General features: G+C 43.9%; 1 protein-coding gene across 1 annotated transcript; it reads right to left on the reverse strand.

Annotated features, from left to right (window-relative positions):
• Positions 1-1,049: 1,049 nt before the first annotated feature.
• Positions 1,050-16,192, reverse strand: LOC119453702 (uncharacterized). The gene is made up of 8 exons (XM_049668024.1): positions 15,995-16,192; positions 15,730-15,906; positions 13,848-13,986; positions 13,179-13,751; positions 3,029-3,235; positions 2,208-2,322; positions 2,020-2,120; positions 1,050-1,058 (listed from the first exon to the last, which is right to left on the reverse strand). Exons 1-8 carry the CDS (start codon positions 16,183-16,185, stop codon positions 1,050-1,052), a joined length of 1,512 nt encoding a protein of 503 aa, XP_049523981.1. The 5' UTR covers positions 16,186-16,192.
• Between the last annotated feature and the right edge of the window lie 1,426 nt (positions 16,193-17,618).

Below are 17,618 nucleotides of genomic sequence, written 5' to 3' on the forward strand. Positions count from 1 at the left end.
TCCAGCAAGCAACAACGCTTCGAAAATCTTGCAAGACTCGCGTTCTTCTTGTACACCATACCACGCTACGCTTAACTGCGTGCTGTGCTGTAATAGTGGTCCATTTTGCAGAGATGCCACAGAACAAATTGACGAAACAGTAGAGGTGCCACCAGCAAAACGGTATGTGAAAAAATATTTAAATTTTCTAGCCATCCGACACCCTTGGAGTGGCTATAAGAATGCTTTTTTTTGCACAATCTAACTCACTACGCTTTACTGCCTGCAGCCCGAGGACATCAAGGAATCGCAAACAAAGTGAAGTTTCGAGGTGAGAGACGTGTAATGTTTACCGAACATAAATCTACAAAACTGTTACTTACCATTTAGGCAACAAAGGTACGCATGCCACCAAATGCAATAAACTGCAAGTAAGAGTGCGACTGAACATGCAGATTCATGCATTGAAGATGACACACTTTCTCTACAGCCATGCAGGTGAGAGCGCAAGCCACGAGGCTGTTGCGCAAGCTTGTATGGATCACCTAGTTCAACTAAGAGAGCACAGAACCACAAACAAAAGAGATGCCATTTCATATTTTGCATTGAGAACAGATGCGCGCCTGAGGGCGCTGCCACTTCATGTCGCGCAAGACCTTATGATGGAGTCCATGAGTTATCAGGCGGAAGTGGAAAATAGGAACAACAGCAATTAAAACCTCAGTCACTAACACATTCTAGTCATCATCACCACAAGCCTATTTTCATGTCCACTGAAGTATGAAGGCCTCCAACTACCCGTCTCGCGCTAGCCGTTTCCAATTTCCACCTTCAAATTTCCTAATTCCATCATGCCACATAATTTTCTACTGCCCAAGACTATACACTTCCCTTCTGTTGGCACCCATTCTTTAACACTAACACCAGTTATGAAACGTATGCACTACCATGTTGGAATAATACATACCAAGTCGGCAGTGACGCTGTTTTTTATCTTGCGAACTTTGATGAAAACAAGTGCATCCCAACTAACTGCTGGTAGAAATATGTTACTGTACCAACAAAATGTTTCACAAATGCTGCAACAAAGAGAAAAAGAATTACAGCCAGAGGATTTTATGTTGCCTACTTTCTATCTTAGCAAAATGCAACCTTACACTGCTGTAAAGTACATCTGGTGGGGCATCTGAAGAATGTAAAATTATTACAGTGCACAAATGTGTGTATTAAACCACAAATGCATCAGTATTACTTCAACGATAAGGTCCCTGTAAAATGTTACTTAATATGTACAATACTGCACCACAATTGCCCACACACGTTTCTGTAACAGATGCACTTTAAGTAATTGTGGTGGTATTCTTTGATTCCTAGTTTATTTTTTGCTGTGCTGAACTCTTGTAAACTTTGCAAATGTATTTTTATGTGTAAGCACATCTGCATCTTGTACTCATTTTGTGTTTGTAAATGGAATGTTCGAATGCAAGGGAAGCTAGAACGTGCTTGCATCTGTATGTTATATATTTCATTGAAATCCATGCAACAATTTTAAAGTGATCGCACTTGGTGGTCACATTTACATGAAGTTGGTCGCGAGGTAAAGGTGACTAATTTTGTATTTTGCTCTTATTTTTCTTTGGTATTGCGAAAACTATCTTTTTTTATAACAGTGCCTTTCAATAACCTTCTTTATTAATCTGTGGGGAGTTGCGTAATTGTATTATCACCTCACAGCCAGAAATACAAAGGAACGTATTATGCTGCTACTGCAGCTGTTCAAATTTTTTTCTTACTAGTCATTGCGTTGTGTTGGAGGTGTAGTTGTGATATGTCATGCCCGTGTGCCTTTATCAAATATATAGACGGAATGCAATACTTGTATGTGTGCAGGTAAGATGTATGTGATATTTTAATTTCAAGGATTAACTGCGTATGACACTCCCGTAGCTTGTTTCCCCATGCATTTGTGATTTTTTTACAGAACAAATTTCTATGTATAATGCAAGTGTTTGTTATCAATAAAGTACTCTGACAACACACCTTGTGCAGTTCAAATACTGGTGACCACTTTATCTTGCCAGGGAACTTGGCCGGCTGTGATGAAGTGGTGTGCCAACTTGTCCCGCACTTCTTTCGCATACCTACAAGCGTAAAATGCCAGGTTTAATTAGCCTACCTTTGAGATTTTAAACAGCAAACATCTTTTGAAATACAAGTAAACTACGCACCGAGCAGCGTGGCGCCCACTGGACTTAGTTGGCAAGAGGGCACCTCCGGCTGGTTCCTCATCCCTCCAGCTGCCAGGGGAAAGTCGCCCTTCCCAGTCTTCGCTGTCAGCAGAACCTGGTGGGCAGTATGCAGCAGAAGAGGCTGACGACTCTTTCATTAAAAAATTGTGAAGCACTATACAGGCTCCCACATATCTGTTGATATTATCAGTCTTGGCTTTAAACGGTCACCGTTCAGCCGGGATTCCAAAGGCGTTTTCGATGACTCGCCGGGCCCTGCTCAAGCGGTAGTTGAAAACGCGCCGCTTGTGCGTCTCGTGTGAGTCTTCATGCAGTGCTGAAAAAAAAACATTAATCAATGAAGTAAGAATAAATGCACAGTTAATCTTTTCATAAAATTGAACCACTATAACACAGTAGAACTGATGCAATGCAGTATGTCATACCCTACGGAAAAAGCGGCAAATAAAGCAAAACATTCCGAGTGCCGTGAGTGCACAGCATCTCACTTTTCCGATGCTAAGCCTGCCGCTAAAGAGCTTCTCTTTTTCGAAGCCTTATTCTGTGCACAAATGAGCCGTAATAACACTGCAAATAACATATGTAACGTCTTATAATGTTGCTGCGTTTCTTCCCTTTGAGCAACATTCGCAATTAAAGAAATGCACGTTTGGTTGATTTCACAGGTTTTCTGCACAGTTTGGTTTCACCTCCATAGCCCATCGCAAGGATAAATTTCTTGGTCAAACAGCCTGATCTGTGATTTAGGGTAATAACATAACAGATAGAAACATATATTCAGTACTATGCTGTACACCTACTCCGTCGTGGGTTGGCCGCATCATGCAATCCTTGAGCGGGAAGGCCTCATCGCCAACAAGGAAGTACGGGAGAAGCCCCTCACTCCCAACAGTCCTCGGCGGTGGCAGCCCCAAGGTCCCACTGGTGATCTCATTTTGTAGAGTGGTATCGAGAAAAAATGCCGGCGTCACTCTCACTGCCACTGTGGCCAATTTCCAAGTAGGAACCTGCACAGAAACGGCGCGATCGCAAAAAACTTTACACGCGATAAGTATGAAATTGCAAGTGACGCCATATGCATATTTCATTGCGATAAACACTCTTTCTGCAGTACATCATATAGCCACCAATAATGTGCAACATGCACAACACATTCAGCGTGTGCTCATGCACATGTATTTCTACGTTTCACCACCATCTGTGGATATTTTTTACTGCTACGTAATACTTTATAAACATAGCAACCTGTCATGAGACTTTAAAGAACTGGATGTTTATTTTCTTGAAATGCCACTTCTACTAACATTGAGTAAAGATTGGGATGCAAGGACCCAGTCTCACCTGTATTGTGCGTCGCAGACAGCAAGTAGTGATTTGCTGAAAGAACCCTTGTAGTTGTTGTGATCAAGGGTTCATGAATTTGCTGGGCACTCGATGCTCACGTGCTTTCCATCGATTGCCCCAACGCAGTGTGGCATATTCCAGCGCTCCTCAAATTATGTGGATACCTGCAGCATAACAGCCATTGGGTAATAATGTTTAACGTGGTTTCTTTTATTAAACATGCCAAAAAAGTAGTACAAACAAGCAATATGTTAAAATCATTGTACGAAACACCTAGTGAAATAACTATGGCGTACCTTGAGCCATTCATCAGCCCCTTGCGGATGCTGAAGATACAATGGCTTCAACACAGTCCACAGAGCGTCGCACACTTCTGACACAATGCCACATGTTGTTGATCTGCCCACCAGAAAGTTAAACGACATGTCTCGCTGTGTCTCTCCTGTGGCCAAGAACCTGTCAAGGCAATGAAACATACTTTTTCATTAAAGACATGGGAATATACAGTCGCCACATTTTCCACCGTGGTTCTAGGATAACTTTCGCGAACTGAAAATAATTGTACTGCGAATGTATTTGCTAGCATTATTTCTCAACACATATATTCTAAGTGGTGCAAAGTAATGTTTCTTAAAAATAATAGCACATTACTGCCCAAATTCAACTGTGCAAGGGCTTAGATGTTATTATCTACCACGCCAATCGCAAACTTTGCCATTTCTTGTGAAATCAATGCATGCTCCGTCATGCAGGCAACAACATTTCGTGCCATAATTATCTCCCCCTGCCTAATGAAAAAAGAAATGCAACGTATCAAGTTCACTTAAAGCGGTTTGTGTATAAAAAGAAAGAAACGTCGGACTTGCTTTGACCTCACATCAATATTTAAGCCTCCTGTTTTGGCTTCTTTACATGCGAAAAATAAGCACACGTGATTTATACTATTCTTGAGCTGACATGCATTTTACCTGATGGTCATGGCTAGGCGATCATGAGCCGAGACTGCAGGCCTGTAGTCAGTGTCTGCCTTTGTGATGCTGGGGCCTAGCAGTGCCAGCAACGTGTCAAATGTGCTGGGCGGCATTCGCAGGAAGCTAAACAGCAGCAAGAGAAACCACACAAATTATGGCCCGATTCCCAGACACCGCGAACTAGAATTTACAACTTACTCTCGAAAATAGTCCTCGTCATGTGGGCGGAGTTCGGGCAGGAGGCGGCTTGCGTGGCCGGTCACTTCCCGAGAACGGAGGCACGGGCGCACCCACCAGCGTCGCTTTCTTTTCGGAGGCTTCCGCGCTGCCAGGGCTGACATCACGGCAGAACACATCAGCACACTGACGACGTCTTCCTCTTCGCTCGAATCGAAATCCATGGCTGGAAGGCGAGCGAAGTGCGAGGGGCGCGCGAACTGAGAAGTGCGCGCGAACTGCGTAGACCCCTTGAGTTCTCGCTGAGAACGAGAATCTCCGGGATTGCGACTGGCGAGTCGCGCTCTACCGGGCTTGCCGGTGTGAACATCAGTCGCCTTCGGTCGCTTTTTGTTTGCGAGTCGCAAATGGTCGCGCGACCTCCTCAAGTCGCCGGTGTGAATGAGCCTTAATTTATCAAAAATTTTGCTTCCTTGAGCGTGTAGTTGCCCGGCTGTTTGCAACTGAAGTTGCCATATTTGGCAATTTTCAAAAGCAAATTATCCAAAAAGTAAAAATTCAACATTATTTTGCTGCGTCTAGGAAATAAATAAATATGTCCTAAAGCTACAGAACAAGCCGCAATGCAGTAAATGCGGTAGTTTCTTGTAAATATGGTCACAACTGAGACACAGTTCGCAAAAACCATGCATCTCATGCTTGTTCTTGAACATATATTTCTAAATCACATTAATCAATTTCTTTATATTATACATAGTAAGAATCTACAAGAATTAAGATTTTTTATGGTATATACGACGACTTTATATCCTAAATAGAAGAGCCGCCACGGTTGTTCAAAAATTACTAAAAACGGGTGGTTCGTGCCACTGGAGTGGAATCGCCACCTTATTTAAGGCTGGCTTGCCTTAGACTGCGTCTGCGCCAACTGCGCCTTTGTAAGAGACAGAGTGTCCGAAACGGCTGTTGAGTTTGCCTATTCTCTGCTCGCGCCCGTAGTCCGAGCGCGCGAGTCCAAGTGCGTCTCTTTCGTATACGTATATTACATCACATGAAATACTTGTACATACCATGCATAACATAGCGCACACAGAATTTCTCAGTGACACCGAAGGCGTTCTTCAAAGGATAAGAGCTTAAAGTACGTTGTTCCATCTGTTCGAGCTCTCCGCTTCCTGTTGCTGGGTCGTAAGTCGACTAACCACTGTTTTTGTTCAGCAGCATAACAGCCTCGCCGCTGAACCACCGCAAATGGCACTATTTTAAGCAGAAGACATGTCCGTACCACGAGCGCGCGTGCCTCTAACAAAACAGTTTGTGTGTCCGCAAATGTTCACCGTTTGCGGATTACCGGGTTACCGTAGGCGTAAACCTGAGCAACTGGGTTGGTGGCGCAGACCTCATCCACATAAACACAGATCTATTATCGTTGTAGCCAAGTGTATTTTACTTCGCTGCTGCTGTAAAACTTTGGCAGTGGCGTAGTTGTGAGCGCGTTGCCTTTTTGAGTGTTCTTTTCGACAAATATTCTAAAAATAAACACGGAAACCTGCCTAGGGCATTGTGGTTATACGAGGATGTGGCTACCAGTGTCTGGCAGCCCGGTATTGCGCAAATGCCATTATGCATACGGGAATACCGGACACGCTAAAACTTTCTAATGTCTCTTTATGAAATTGCAGCGGCATCGCCGAGCCTTCGTTCTACGTGGCGCTCACCCACATACCCTACGCGGACAGGAGACGCAGCGACTGCCGCATTCTGCCGATGACCATGCTGAACTTCCCCGCCGATCCACCGCGCAGCAAGTTCAAATACGGCATCTCCATCGTGAGCGCGGCTAGCTTTCTTTACTAGTTACGCTTGCATTTGGCTGGTTAGCTGCGTGACAGTCTGGCGCAACACTGTTACCTTGGTAAAAAGGGTTACCCGAGAACTGGAGATATCATTTACTACACCTATATAAACTGCAGCATGAATGCCTCAACTGAATGCCTCTTGTGATGGCCGACTGTATTCCGTGTCTACAAATGTACTATGACCGACAGCTTCACGGTCTGCCGTACTCGGCAACGTTTTCCTTCCGTTGAATTTCATTTCTCTTGTAAGCCTAATTAATGACTAGGTCATCTAGACGCCTTTGATTTCTTTATCATGCATTCCACCGTCTGCGTGCTTAACGTCCAGCCTATCATTTTTTTCATTGCTGCCCTGATGGTCTCAACTGATCCGCTAGATCTTTAATCCATACCGCTCCCTATAGACCTCAGACTCTGCCCAGGCGGCGCTGCGGAAAAACCCGCCACCAGCGCCCCCATCGCAGCCTTGGCGCAAACTGAGTAGTGCAAAGAGAGCTGTCCGCAAGCGAAACTCCATAGGCCACAATGGACCCCCCTCTTTCGGTTGTGTTGAGGCATGGTTTTCCAAAAATCAAGGACCTGGAAAGCTTCTTCCGCCCATCCACGCTTCGGAAAGGGAGGAAGCTCAGCAGAGCGAAGTACGTGTACAACCTAAAAGAAGTTTCAGGTGTTATTTCGGCGCACTGCAACGCGCAAGTACAGCGAGCATCGTACGACATCGAGTTCGAGGTAAGCACTCCGACGTCCGTTCTCTAGCGCCTAAATATGTTAAATTTGGGTACGTACATAATGTCAGGGAGATGAAGTACATATATGATCAATTCAGTTAGCTATGTAGCTTACGGTCACTGGTACAAAGCTCGCTTTATCAGGGGCGAATGGCCCTGGTGACCTTCGCCTTTTCAGTTGCGTTATCGCTTCAGCTGTCGCTTCCTGTGCGCTCGAGCGTGTTATCGCGCATCTTCGAATGTTCTCTTCACGGTTGTCTTCCGCTTGTATTTACTGCAAATGGAGATACGTGCGTGTCCGCTTTCGCGGGGTACAACCGAAGGCAAAACAAACCTAAAGGTGGTCGCGAACAATATTTTGGAATTTATTCGTTTGAACACGCGTTCGCATTTGCTAGTTAAAACCGGAACGTTGAGCCTTTAGAACGTACGTGCGCGATGCTGCGTGGATTATGATGTTTATCGTGCGTGTCTTGACTCTGACTCTAGCTGCTCACTCCGTGTTACACGGCGCGCGCCACGGTAAGAGACTGCTGAGCGTCATGGTACGTGGGAACGTGACTCTAGCTCGAGACAGCCGTAAGTGAACTAAAGCTAGGAGACCTCGTGAAGCGGGGGTCTTGAAAAAGAACGTCGTATCTCCGAACAGGCGGAGTGCGCATCGTGCAATAAACAAACCACATTTACTCCGGACAGTCTGAGCTCCTCTTATCAGCGACATGTACAGGAGCCGGAGAAAGCGACTCGCGAATATCACTCAAAGAATGAATAATTAACCTGTAGCTGTTGACCACAGCACAATGTGTGCACTTTTGGGCATAAATTGATCGATGCTTTAAAGGGGCCCTGCAACACTTTTTGAACACAGCCTGAAAACGCTGCCGATCAGTCGTGGAGGCTCCTGTGAACATACAGCCAAATATTATTGTACTGCATGCACCAGGCAATTTGCAATTTGGTTTCAAAATACAGCTGGAAAGCGACCGCTCTTCTTTCAAAAAAAAAGAATTCTGATGCCCACTGCTGGACTACGTAGGAGCCCACAGAACTACCATCGACTGATTCGCAGATGCAGTTACTGCGGATGCCGCATGTAGCTCATCTGGCGTCATGTAACACACACACACACTGTCTCAATGCTTGCAAGCGATATGCTTGCAAGTGATATGCTTGTACACTAGATATACTATTATGTGCCTGCATGCAATCAAATGTGCCTTGAACATTACATTCCTTTACTAATCTGTGAACACTGCATTTCAGCTTACCACTGACCGTTGCATTACAACTGCAAGGTGCACCTGCAAGGCTGGGTGCCATGGTACATGTAAGCACGCTGCAGCTGTAGCTGTGTGTATAAATGAACAGCAGCTGCCTTCATGCACAGAGCAGCCACAGACATGGGGCCATCCATCAAGGCCAAACATTGATGCCAAGGAGTCCATTGAGGAACTATTTGGCAGTAAGTTCGATCTGTAACTTATATTCGAGAAGACACTTTTTTCTTAATTCATTAAGTAGTCCCTATACCTACTTTGCAAGTGGATTTATGTTTAACCTTTTTGAAACAGGTGACAAAGAGGTGTTCTTAGGTGGAGCAAGGCCAGCCAGAGTACCTCCTTCATATGCATGGGAACACTTTTCTGCAATTGAATCGCCACACACCCAGATGCAAGTGCTTGCTGCTCTCAATAGAGTTGATAAAGAGGTGAGGTGTGTGCTTGACACCTTACTCAACGAGGTGTGCAAGGCAGCAGAACTGTCATGCCTACAAGAAGTGTGCACTTGGGACAAAAGTATGCCTGTTTATAGTGTAATGACATCTCAGCTTAAGGCGCCAACCATAATCAACCTTGCACGTCGCCGACAAGTGGACCATATGTCAGTCGCTGAGAGGGACTTCTTCTTTTCTAATGTCATGTGCACCGAGAAAGATGCTGAAGAAATTGCTATCAGCACGGTGAAACAGGCCGGATGTGCAAGGTATGACTCCTCATGTTCTTAAATTTTAGCAAAAAATAGTTTTGGGTATGTTTTGTTAATCAGCAATTGTGGCACACATCAGCATGCACTAAAACATTCTAGAATTTAAAGGGCTGTGCTTTTATGTAGGTGGCACAAGGAGCGAAGAATACGTTTGTCAAGCTCTATTGCCCATAGAGTTGTGGCTCGCAGGCTGCCACTTGAGACCCTTCGGCAACAGCTGCTCCGCAGAAAGCCATTCAGTGGAAAGGCAGTATTGCACGGTAACACAAACAATCAGCATGTTCACTATTGTTTGTTCAGAGAGTTTTTCTTAACATTATTATTGCCCCTGAATTCCTTTCATACTTTAGGGATAAACACAGAGGCTGAGGCAAGGAAAGATTTTGAGCAGAAAGCTCATCAGTAAGTTGTTGAGGTGAGTTATGCATGTGGAGGCTTCCTCGTGACAGTAGCTGTTAAAATATTTGACAAATATATTCTAGCAAAACAGAAATTGAGAAATATATTTTTCTGTATCTTCAAATGTTTTATATAACAGGAGTACTGAACGAGAATTGGGCTGCATAAATCAAGTGAGCTTTACGTGTAGTTATGTTTATGAAGAACCGCGTTTCAAATGACATAGGTTATAGTGAATGACTTATTGTTGTGTTAGTATGTGGGACAGTTATTCAGTATGGGTTGCATCAGCAGACATGAGTTCTTGATGACATGTTGACATCAGTGGTTGTGTTAATTTTCACCAGACAGGACTCGGCTTCACCAGTAACTGTTTGCTTGCACATAGGTACTTTGGGAGATGGCGTGACATCACAGTATCTACTCCTTTCTTTCTGATCTTGTTGTTCTTCTCTAAAGTTCAGTGGTGCAGCGGGGTAGAGCACAATGGTTCAAGTCAACTTTTCTAGCTTACATGCTGATAAATCCTATGCAATCATTTTGGTGCCTCTGGAAAACTGTCCAAGTAAAAATGCTGTACGTACATTTTAACATGCTCAAAACCAGGGTATATTTTTTTTTCTGAAATGCCATAACCTTAAGACTCAGCAATGGTTCTCCTAGGTGTTTTTGTCACATTGTGTTATAAACAAGGACATATTTACCATCAAGGTATCATTACGGAAAGTAGCCTCTCATTTTCAGGGCTCAGTACTAATAGTAGGTGCAATACTTGTGTAGTTGCAGTGAAATGTCAGGATTAAGTGAGTGTGTGCCTTGCAAGAATATATGCTACAATGTTCCTTAATTTTTTACAACGTTATTTTCTAATTGCGACTCATTGAAAACAAAGTAGCAGTAGCTGTGCTACCACTGTGCATGAATATCTTTGCACTGATTTGTGCTTATTGCCTTTGCACTGAGAATGAAATGCCAGTATGCGTGGAATGTTGTGTTACCATGTGAGATCTAAATGCAGGTTGGACTAATAGTTAACTTGAGGCAGCCATGGCTGTGTGCCAGCCCTGATGGACTGCTCAAGGATGGTGATGAGACTGTGCTCGTTGAGATAAAGTGCCCCTTCTCAAGAAAAGACAATGTGCTGATTGATGTTGACAATGAAATCAGCTTCGTTACCTATATATTTTTTGAAGGTGGCAAGTTTAAGCTGAAGAGGCGTCACCAGTATTATACGCAAGTCCAAGTTGCAATGTATGTGACGAATACGAGCAGATGCTTCTTTTTTGTGTACTCATCTGTACAGAGCATTGTTATTGTTGTACAGCGAGATGAAGCATTTCTTCCACAGTCTGTACCTGTTCTTGAACATTTTTATTTCAGCTTTTACATTAAGTAACTTCTTCATGCATAAAGATTGTTTATTATACCAGTGTAGCTGCAGATAAGCCTTGTAAAAAATGCAGCAAGACAGAACTGGAAGGTAGTTTTGCTTAGCTCTATGTTTATTTAGGTATCTACAAATATTTGCTGAAATTTTGAGGATAAAGTGATTATTTCTTGCTTCACAGTTATACTTTGATCTAAAGGTGTGATTTATTATTAAATGCTTTATCAGGAATGACAGGTGGTAGTGCTAGATTCTGTTTCTTTTTATTTATTGTTTCTTCAACATATGTCCCTACTAAAATATTTTCATATTATACGAGGCACCATTAATACTCAGAAGGACTGTGTAGAGCACCTAATTGTTTTGTATAGTAAGTTGCAGTGATAAAATTGAAGATGCCACATATAAGGTGTTGACGAATTTTAACCAAAAAGCTAGTGTAGCCACCAGTCTGACTCATTACATTGTCTTAGCTGTGCGTTTAATTATATAAAACTTGTGATTTGTTAATGTTTCTTGATGTGTCTGTGTTTATTTCTTGTTCTTTTGAGTTGTCACTCTATTACTGCAAATTGCAATGACACGATTGTTGTCTGTATTTTTGTGGGGTGTACACATTGCGCAGCATGGATGGTTTGTAATTCATCTACAGTGTTTTTGTCTGCCATCTTATCTTGTATATATTGCCATAAAGTGTAGTAAGAATGCTCACAATAAAAACAGTTTTACTGCTGTGCTTGTGCTGTTACCAGGTGCTTGATATTAATTGCTGGACTGTTGCTGTTGCTTGTCAAATTTTATCCATGGATATGTAAATAAATTTGTTGTACTTGTAACTCAGCTGTAGTTCTCTATATTCACATAAACATACCAGTTCACAGAATCGCTTTTTAGTCTGGTGCATATATGGTATCAGGCAGTGGGAATACGACAACAAAACAAAAACGAAACGCATCTATGTGCCTTCGCCAAGTTCACCTTGCCTGCCACAATGGATTTGTATCAACTACCTCGATGAAATTGCATAGTACATGTGTTAAGGCAGTTTGTACAATGCACACATATATGGTGCTATTCTATACTGTGGATGTATCACGTCTGCTTATGCCTACTGTGCACTACTGTGGGACTCATTTTCAGTGACACTTGTTTACTACAAATAAAATGTTTATTAAGACAAGTGCACTCAATCAACATTGCTGCAAAATACAGTGGTCTAAAATGACAAAAGGCAACAAGTATATTAATAAATGATTCAACATACATGCAGCATCGATTACAATTTAATACTCACATTATTACAGCAGTGAACTTAAATAATAACAGTACAGGTAGTATTCCCATTATTACATCAGTGAACTTAATTAATAAGAGTACAGGCACTACGAAATGGGATGATATTGTTTATCCTCCCAGCAATGCTACTGCAGTTTGTACCAACTTCATAAACAATAGAGGATACAAAAAATGGGAATGGAAGAGCAGCATGTAAACAAGCTTCAGATCCACTGTATCTGTTTGCAAGGTTTGGCAGGGACTAAAGCAATATAACCAAAAGTGTGAACAGGAAAATATTACTACTGTGTTCATGGCCATTGTAGAGGCTTCTAATTGTGCACTATTCGTTATGACAAAATCATGTGTGGTTGAAGGTTTGCTAAAACGCAGCACATGTGAAAGATGTGATCCATTCCAGCAATCAGGGAAATTGGTATTCGGTGATTAAGATATTATAATGCTTAATCCTCTTAATTCACATGTATCACATGTATGCGGACAGAAGCAACAGAGTAAGTCTGTTCCATTTCTTCGGTTGTGAAGGGAATATTGCTTCCTGCTGAAAAAGGTGGCATTATGAGGACTATTCCTCTTTCAGCAAGGGAAGTTCTGATGCCTGGAAAGCCCCTGTCAGCCAAAATTGTCTCTTCAGCCTCAATAATGTTCAAAAAATTAGAATTTAATGTAATGTGAGTGTCTGAACATCTGCCACCATATGGTTTGGACTTGAAGACCACCATTCCATTTGAGATGATAGCAACAAGAAATTTTAATGTGTAGGTTCCTTTGTATGGAGAGTAGAGCATGTGTTGCTGTCTTACTTCGGATGGGGTCTCAGTTTTCATTTCTGTGCAATCAATGATGAGTGTACACTGCGGATAATTTATTTTAAAACAAGATGGCTGCGACAACATGATGTCAGTTATTGGGGGCTTATAGATCCAGTCCTTTGTTATTTCAGCCAGTGTGTGCAGCACAGCGTAGAAGGTACGGGATGCAGTTTTCTCGTGCACTCCAAAAAGAATAGCAACTGCAGAGAATGATATTCCCAGCTTCATTTTCATTAAAAACATGAGCAACTTGTTTTCTACTGTAACATCGCTACTCCTCTCCCTAACAGATGGTAACAAACTGAGTAACAATGCAAACACATTGCTGTCAACACCACAAAGACTTCTTAGTGCATCTGGGCTGCCCATGATGCTGTGGAAGCCAGCAAAAAAGCATGTTCTGGTGCTGGGGCCAACTGCAACAGTCCGTACAATATGCTGCTGATTGACGGCAGTTTCACTTGCACATTCTGCAGGAACAACCTCAAGTCTTTGAGGGGAAAGCACAGAATCAGCAATACCTCCTTCAATGACAAGGGGAACTTCTGTTTCGATGCTGTGAATCTGCAAGCAAGGACCCATAAAGAACAAAATTGGAGTTACATGCATTTGAAATCACAAGAATTGATATGAAGTTAACCTTAATTCTGGCAAACTTACATTTAGCATTTCAGCTTCAGCATGCTCTTGGGCTGCACAAGAGCTTGGTACAGTGCCGCTTGTGCACTCGGCAGAAGTTGAGATATCTGTACTTTGCCCAGTTGTAGCTGCAGCATCTGCCTGGTGTCTTTTCTGCCATCTGAAAATCAAGATGCTCAGGCATGTATGTGATGCATGTAGATGGAGAACAAGAGTCAGCATGATTTTTGAAGTAAAATACATTTACCTCACACAAACACAATATTGTTCAGCAAACTAGAACACACCTGGCTTTTCTTCCCCTTTGTTCAACAGGTTTGTTTATAGGCATATCCGCATAAAAATCTAAGTATTTCAAAGTGGTTCATAATATTGAAAATTTCCTGAACACCACACTTAAGTATCTCCTATATTTTTTAACCGTTTCAGGGTCAATGACATGTACATCCTGCCTGAAAAGTTTTCGGAACACGAGATGCGAGTAAAATTAAATTTCATCACAGCCTAGGCACAGGTCCTTCAACTGAAAGGCAGAGTTGACACTTCTCCGTACTATCATCACATTCCTGACATACATTTCACGCTCTGTGGTAAAGTAGCGAGAAATTATAACTTATGCTCATTTTCCGTGTTCCGAAATATTCTGAGGGCGGCTGTACGTCCTTCGCGAACACCTTCAAAACAGTCAACGGCGTACATACAAACATGTAACATTTGTACATTTGAAAAGCGCGCCTCTTTCGATTATTGCTTTCACTTGGAATTTGTTGCCACTCGACCGGAACACGTGCAATTTTCCGTCTTCATCTTTTTCTTTCTTTGTTTTTCTTTCTTTCTTTCTTTCTTTCTTTCTTTCTTTTTTTTTTTTTAATGGCAACCGCGCGTCGGCTGGCGCTCGCGCATCCGGGAGGGCGCGCGCGCGCGGCGGCGGCAAGTTTCGGTTTGCTCCTGCGGCGGCTCCCGCTTGTTGCACGCGCTAAACTGATGGCTATCTGGTTTCAAATCTTTCAAAGGGAGACTGCTTGTTACCCGATCGTTTATCGCTCACCGCGGCGCGAGAACACCTGTTCCCGGGAAGGCATGTATTACACAAACGATGCTGCCGTTTCTGCGTTTCCTTTTTGGAGACCACAAAAGCTCTATCGCACCTTGTTGGCAATAAGACGAGGGCTTCTCACTTGTTTCGGTTTCCGGACGTGCACACAACTATTTTTCAGTGCGCTTATCTTTTTATTCATAAATAAACGTTGTGTATTTTACAACACAAACGATGTTTTCGTCACTTAACGGTCACTCTAAAAAAATGCGACCATTAATTTTTTTTTTCGAAATAGGTTCTTTCGAAGCTTTTAAATCAGCAAATAAAATATCGACCCTGGGGGGTCGCATTTGGCAAAAAAATTCGACCTTCAAAGGGTTAAGCATTTTATTGCAATGTTTAATGTTGCAATTATTTACAGAGTATAAATTCTTCCATAGAATTTTAGGGCAGCAAACAGAAAACGTTTTCCAAGGCAGCAAACAGCGTGCGAACATAACGAAAGTAAGCTTCCTACAGTGCCTGCACGCCGCATCTTTCTGTCTCGCGGGAGCTACAGCACAGCTCAGTACCCTTGGATTTTTAGCAGACGCTTAAAACAACACACGCGTACAATTAAATGTGAATAAACGCGACATTTCTTTCTGCACACGTGCGTTGCTTCGCAATTACTCATCCAGTGCTCCTACAGCAACTTTATTGCTCACATTAAAAAAAAAAAGCGCAGTCGAGAGGGCTCAGTGCATTGCGAAATGTGCTTGTTGTATCAGAAAAGCCGAAACTAGAAATGAGCTCGCGATACTACAATGCCTTAGAACACGATTTTGAATTCATAAAGGAACCAAAATGTTTGGTTAAACTGACCTGCCAAATCTCTCCGTTCCACTTGCTGAGTCAAGCGGAGGCGGACGTCTGTACACAGATGGAAATATCGATGGCACATACGCAGGATGGTTCGCAACGTTGCTTTTTCTGTTGCCAACGAAGTGGCGGCTACAGATTCTTGAGTTTTCGCTTGGTTGCCATAGTCCTCCGTCGGGGCTACGCAACACAATTACAGCAGAACATTATCACACTTTCTCATGTGAGCGGCTATGTTGCGGAGAATGCAAGTAATTAATTCGCTTACCCAACACGTTGAACGGCCCGTATCCAGCGCTCTCGCCTCTCTCCTTCATACGACCGCGATGGAAATCGGTAAAACTGAACGTTGTTATCCAGTCCTTCACGTTCATGGCAATTTACAACGCAACAGTAGCGTCGATTGCGGCGTTTCTTCGTAGCGCGCGGAGCTGTCGCGGTTGCAGACGTGCTCGCCATCGTTCTGACGAGTGAGCCAGCAAGCGCTTTGTGGCAGTTCGGCGGCGCGTCTGACTAGCGGAGAAATTCCTAGCTCTCTTTTTGAGTGTTAAATGCGCAAAACGTTCGCAATATAAACCAAAATTAAGTTAAATCGTTGTTTCGCACTCGCTAGCTGCATAGGCAACTTAGCAAGGGAGTCGGACTTTGCACTACTCAATTACTACCTCTTCGCGCCGGCAGGTGGCGCTACGCGTCTCGCAAAACTCCAGAGTCTGACGTCTATATATTTGTTTGTTCCATTGCTGTATCCGCAGCCCTTGAGCCCCTAAACCACCTTAGATATTTTTTGAACATTTCAAGTAAACACGCGCATCGAGTTCAGAATGCAGTCACGATCAACCATGCCAAACGCTGCAGCGCTACGCGCCGCGGGCACGCCACTAAATAAAAAAAAGTCACAGGCCTGCGCGGCACACGCAGCACAGTCACAGCGTAAGCTGGTTGAGCGGCGCAAGAGTAGCTCCAATTTCGGCACCACGCACAACAGGGTCTTTGCGGCAAAGTGTATTCGCCTCGATTTTCACAAAAACGATCTCAACTGTCGTCCGCAGGGCGTCGACGGCGAGCTGCGGCTTCTAATGCTTTCTGCATAGTAGTCTGCTGAGCCCGATGATGCCTGGTTGTAGCCGCGCACGTATAGTTCTACGATTCGCTTCTTCAGCAGCGGTACGTACCTTGCGAGGAGACGTCATAACGTGCACTGAAGAGGTACCCAGAATACGTGGCACACGTCTAACATAGGCATAGCGTTGATTGCGCGCCTCGTTTGAATTGCATCTCTTCGTCTGCGCCTGCGCGCGCGGCAGTTGCAGGCACTTTATCTAGATTGCGCCACCATACTGGCGCTCGCGTTCCATCCAACACAGTCGTGCTTACCGGTCTTATTAGCTGCGCGAACAGAGTGCAACAGTGTTGGCCTTTTAGACGTGCGCGCAACACAGGGCCCATAGCGGCACGCTTCACATGAGCACGGGCCGGCACCCCAGCAACAGCGGGTAGCCACAGCGGGTAGCACGCTACCGGCACGGTAACTCGCCGCACGCCGTTTGCCATTCGCGGGCCGCCGTTCGACAGCGGTTTTGCTCGCGAAGGGCGAGATTTCCTTGCCGTACGGAGAAAGAATGAAACGGGGACTCATTTGTGGACCGTCGTTGATCGCTCGCCGACGCCGATATCGTCGCTAGGCCTTTTGCGGTTCCCTTCAAAGCTAAAGCAGCAGGTACTTCGAAATCAATTATCGACGCTCACAAGCGGCAACATTTTCTTATCGTTGTTATCGCTCTTCGCAATAATTGTACACAAAGCAGAAAAATAATCTGATATTAGCGGCGCCGTCGGCTGCGATGCGAGCGCAGCCGGCTGAGCCGGTCGTCTCCCGTCGGTAGCCGCGC

The sequence above is a fragment of the Dermacentor silvarum genome, chromosome 5 (genome assembly GCF_013339745.2).
Source record: "Dermacentor silvarum isolate Dsil-2018 chromosome 5, BIME_Dsil_1.4, whole genome shotgun sequence".
Classification (NCBI taxonomy): domain Eukaryota; kingdom Metazoa; phylum Arthropoda; class Arachnida; order Ixodida; family Ixodidae; genus Dermacentor; species Dermacentor silvarum.

Coding starts and splice junctions, on each gene's coding strand:
- LOC119453702 (XM_049668024.1), bottom strand. CDS start 16,185: ATGGCGAGCACGTCTGCAACCGCGACAGCTCCGCGCGCTACGAAGAAA. Junction 13,752..13,847: donor CTGAAGCTGAAATGCTAAAT/GTAAGTTTGCCA, acceptor CCTTGCTTGCAG/ATTCACAGCATCGAAACAGA. Junction 2,323..3,028: donor TGCGGCCAACCCACGACGGA/GTAGGTGTACAG, acceptor ACTGCCCACCAG/GTTCTGCTGACAGCGAAGAC.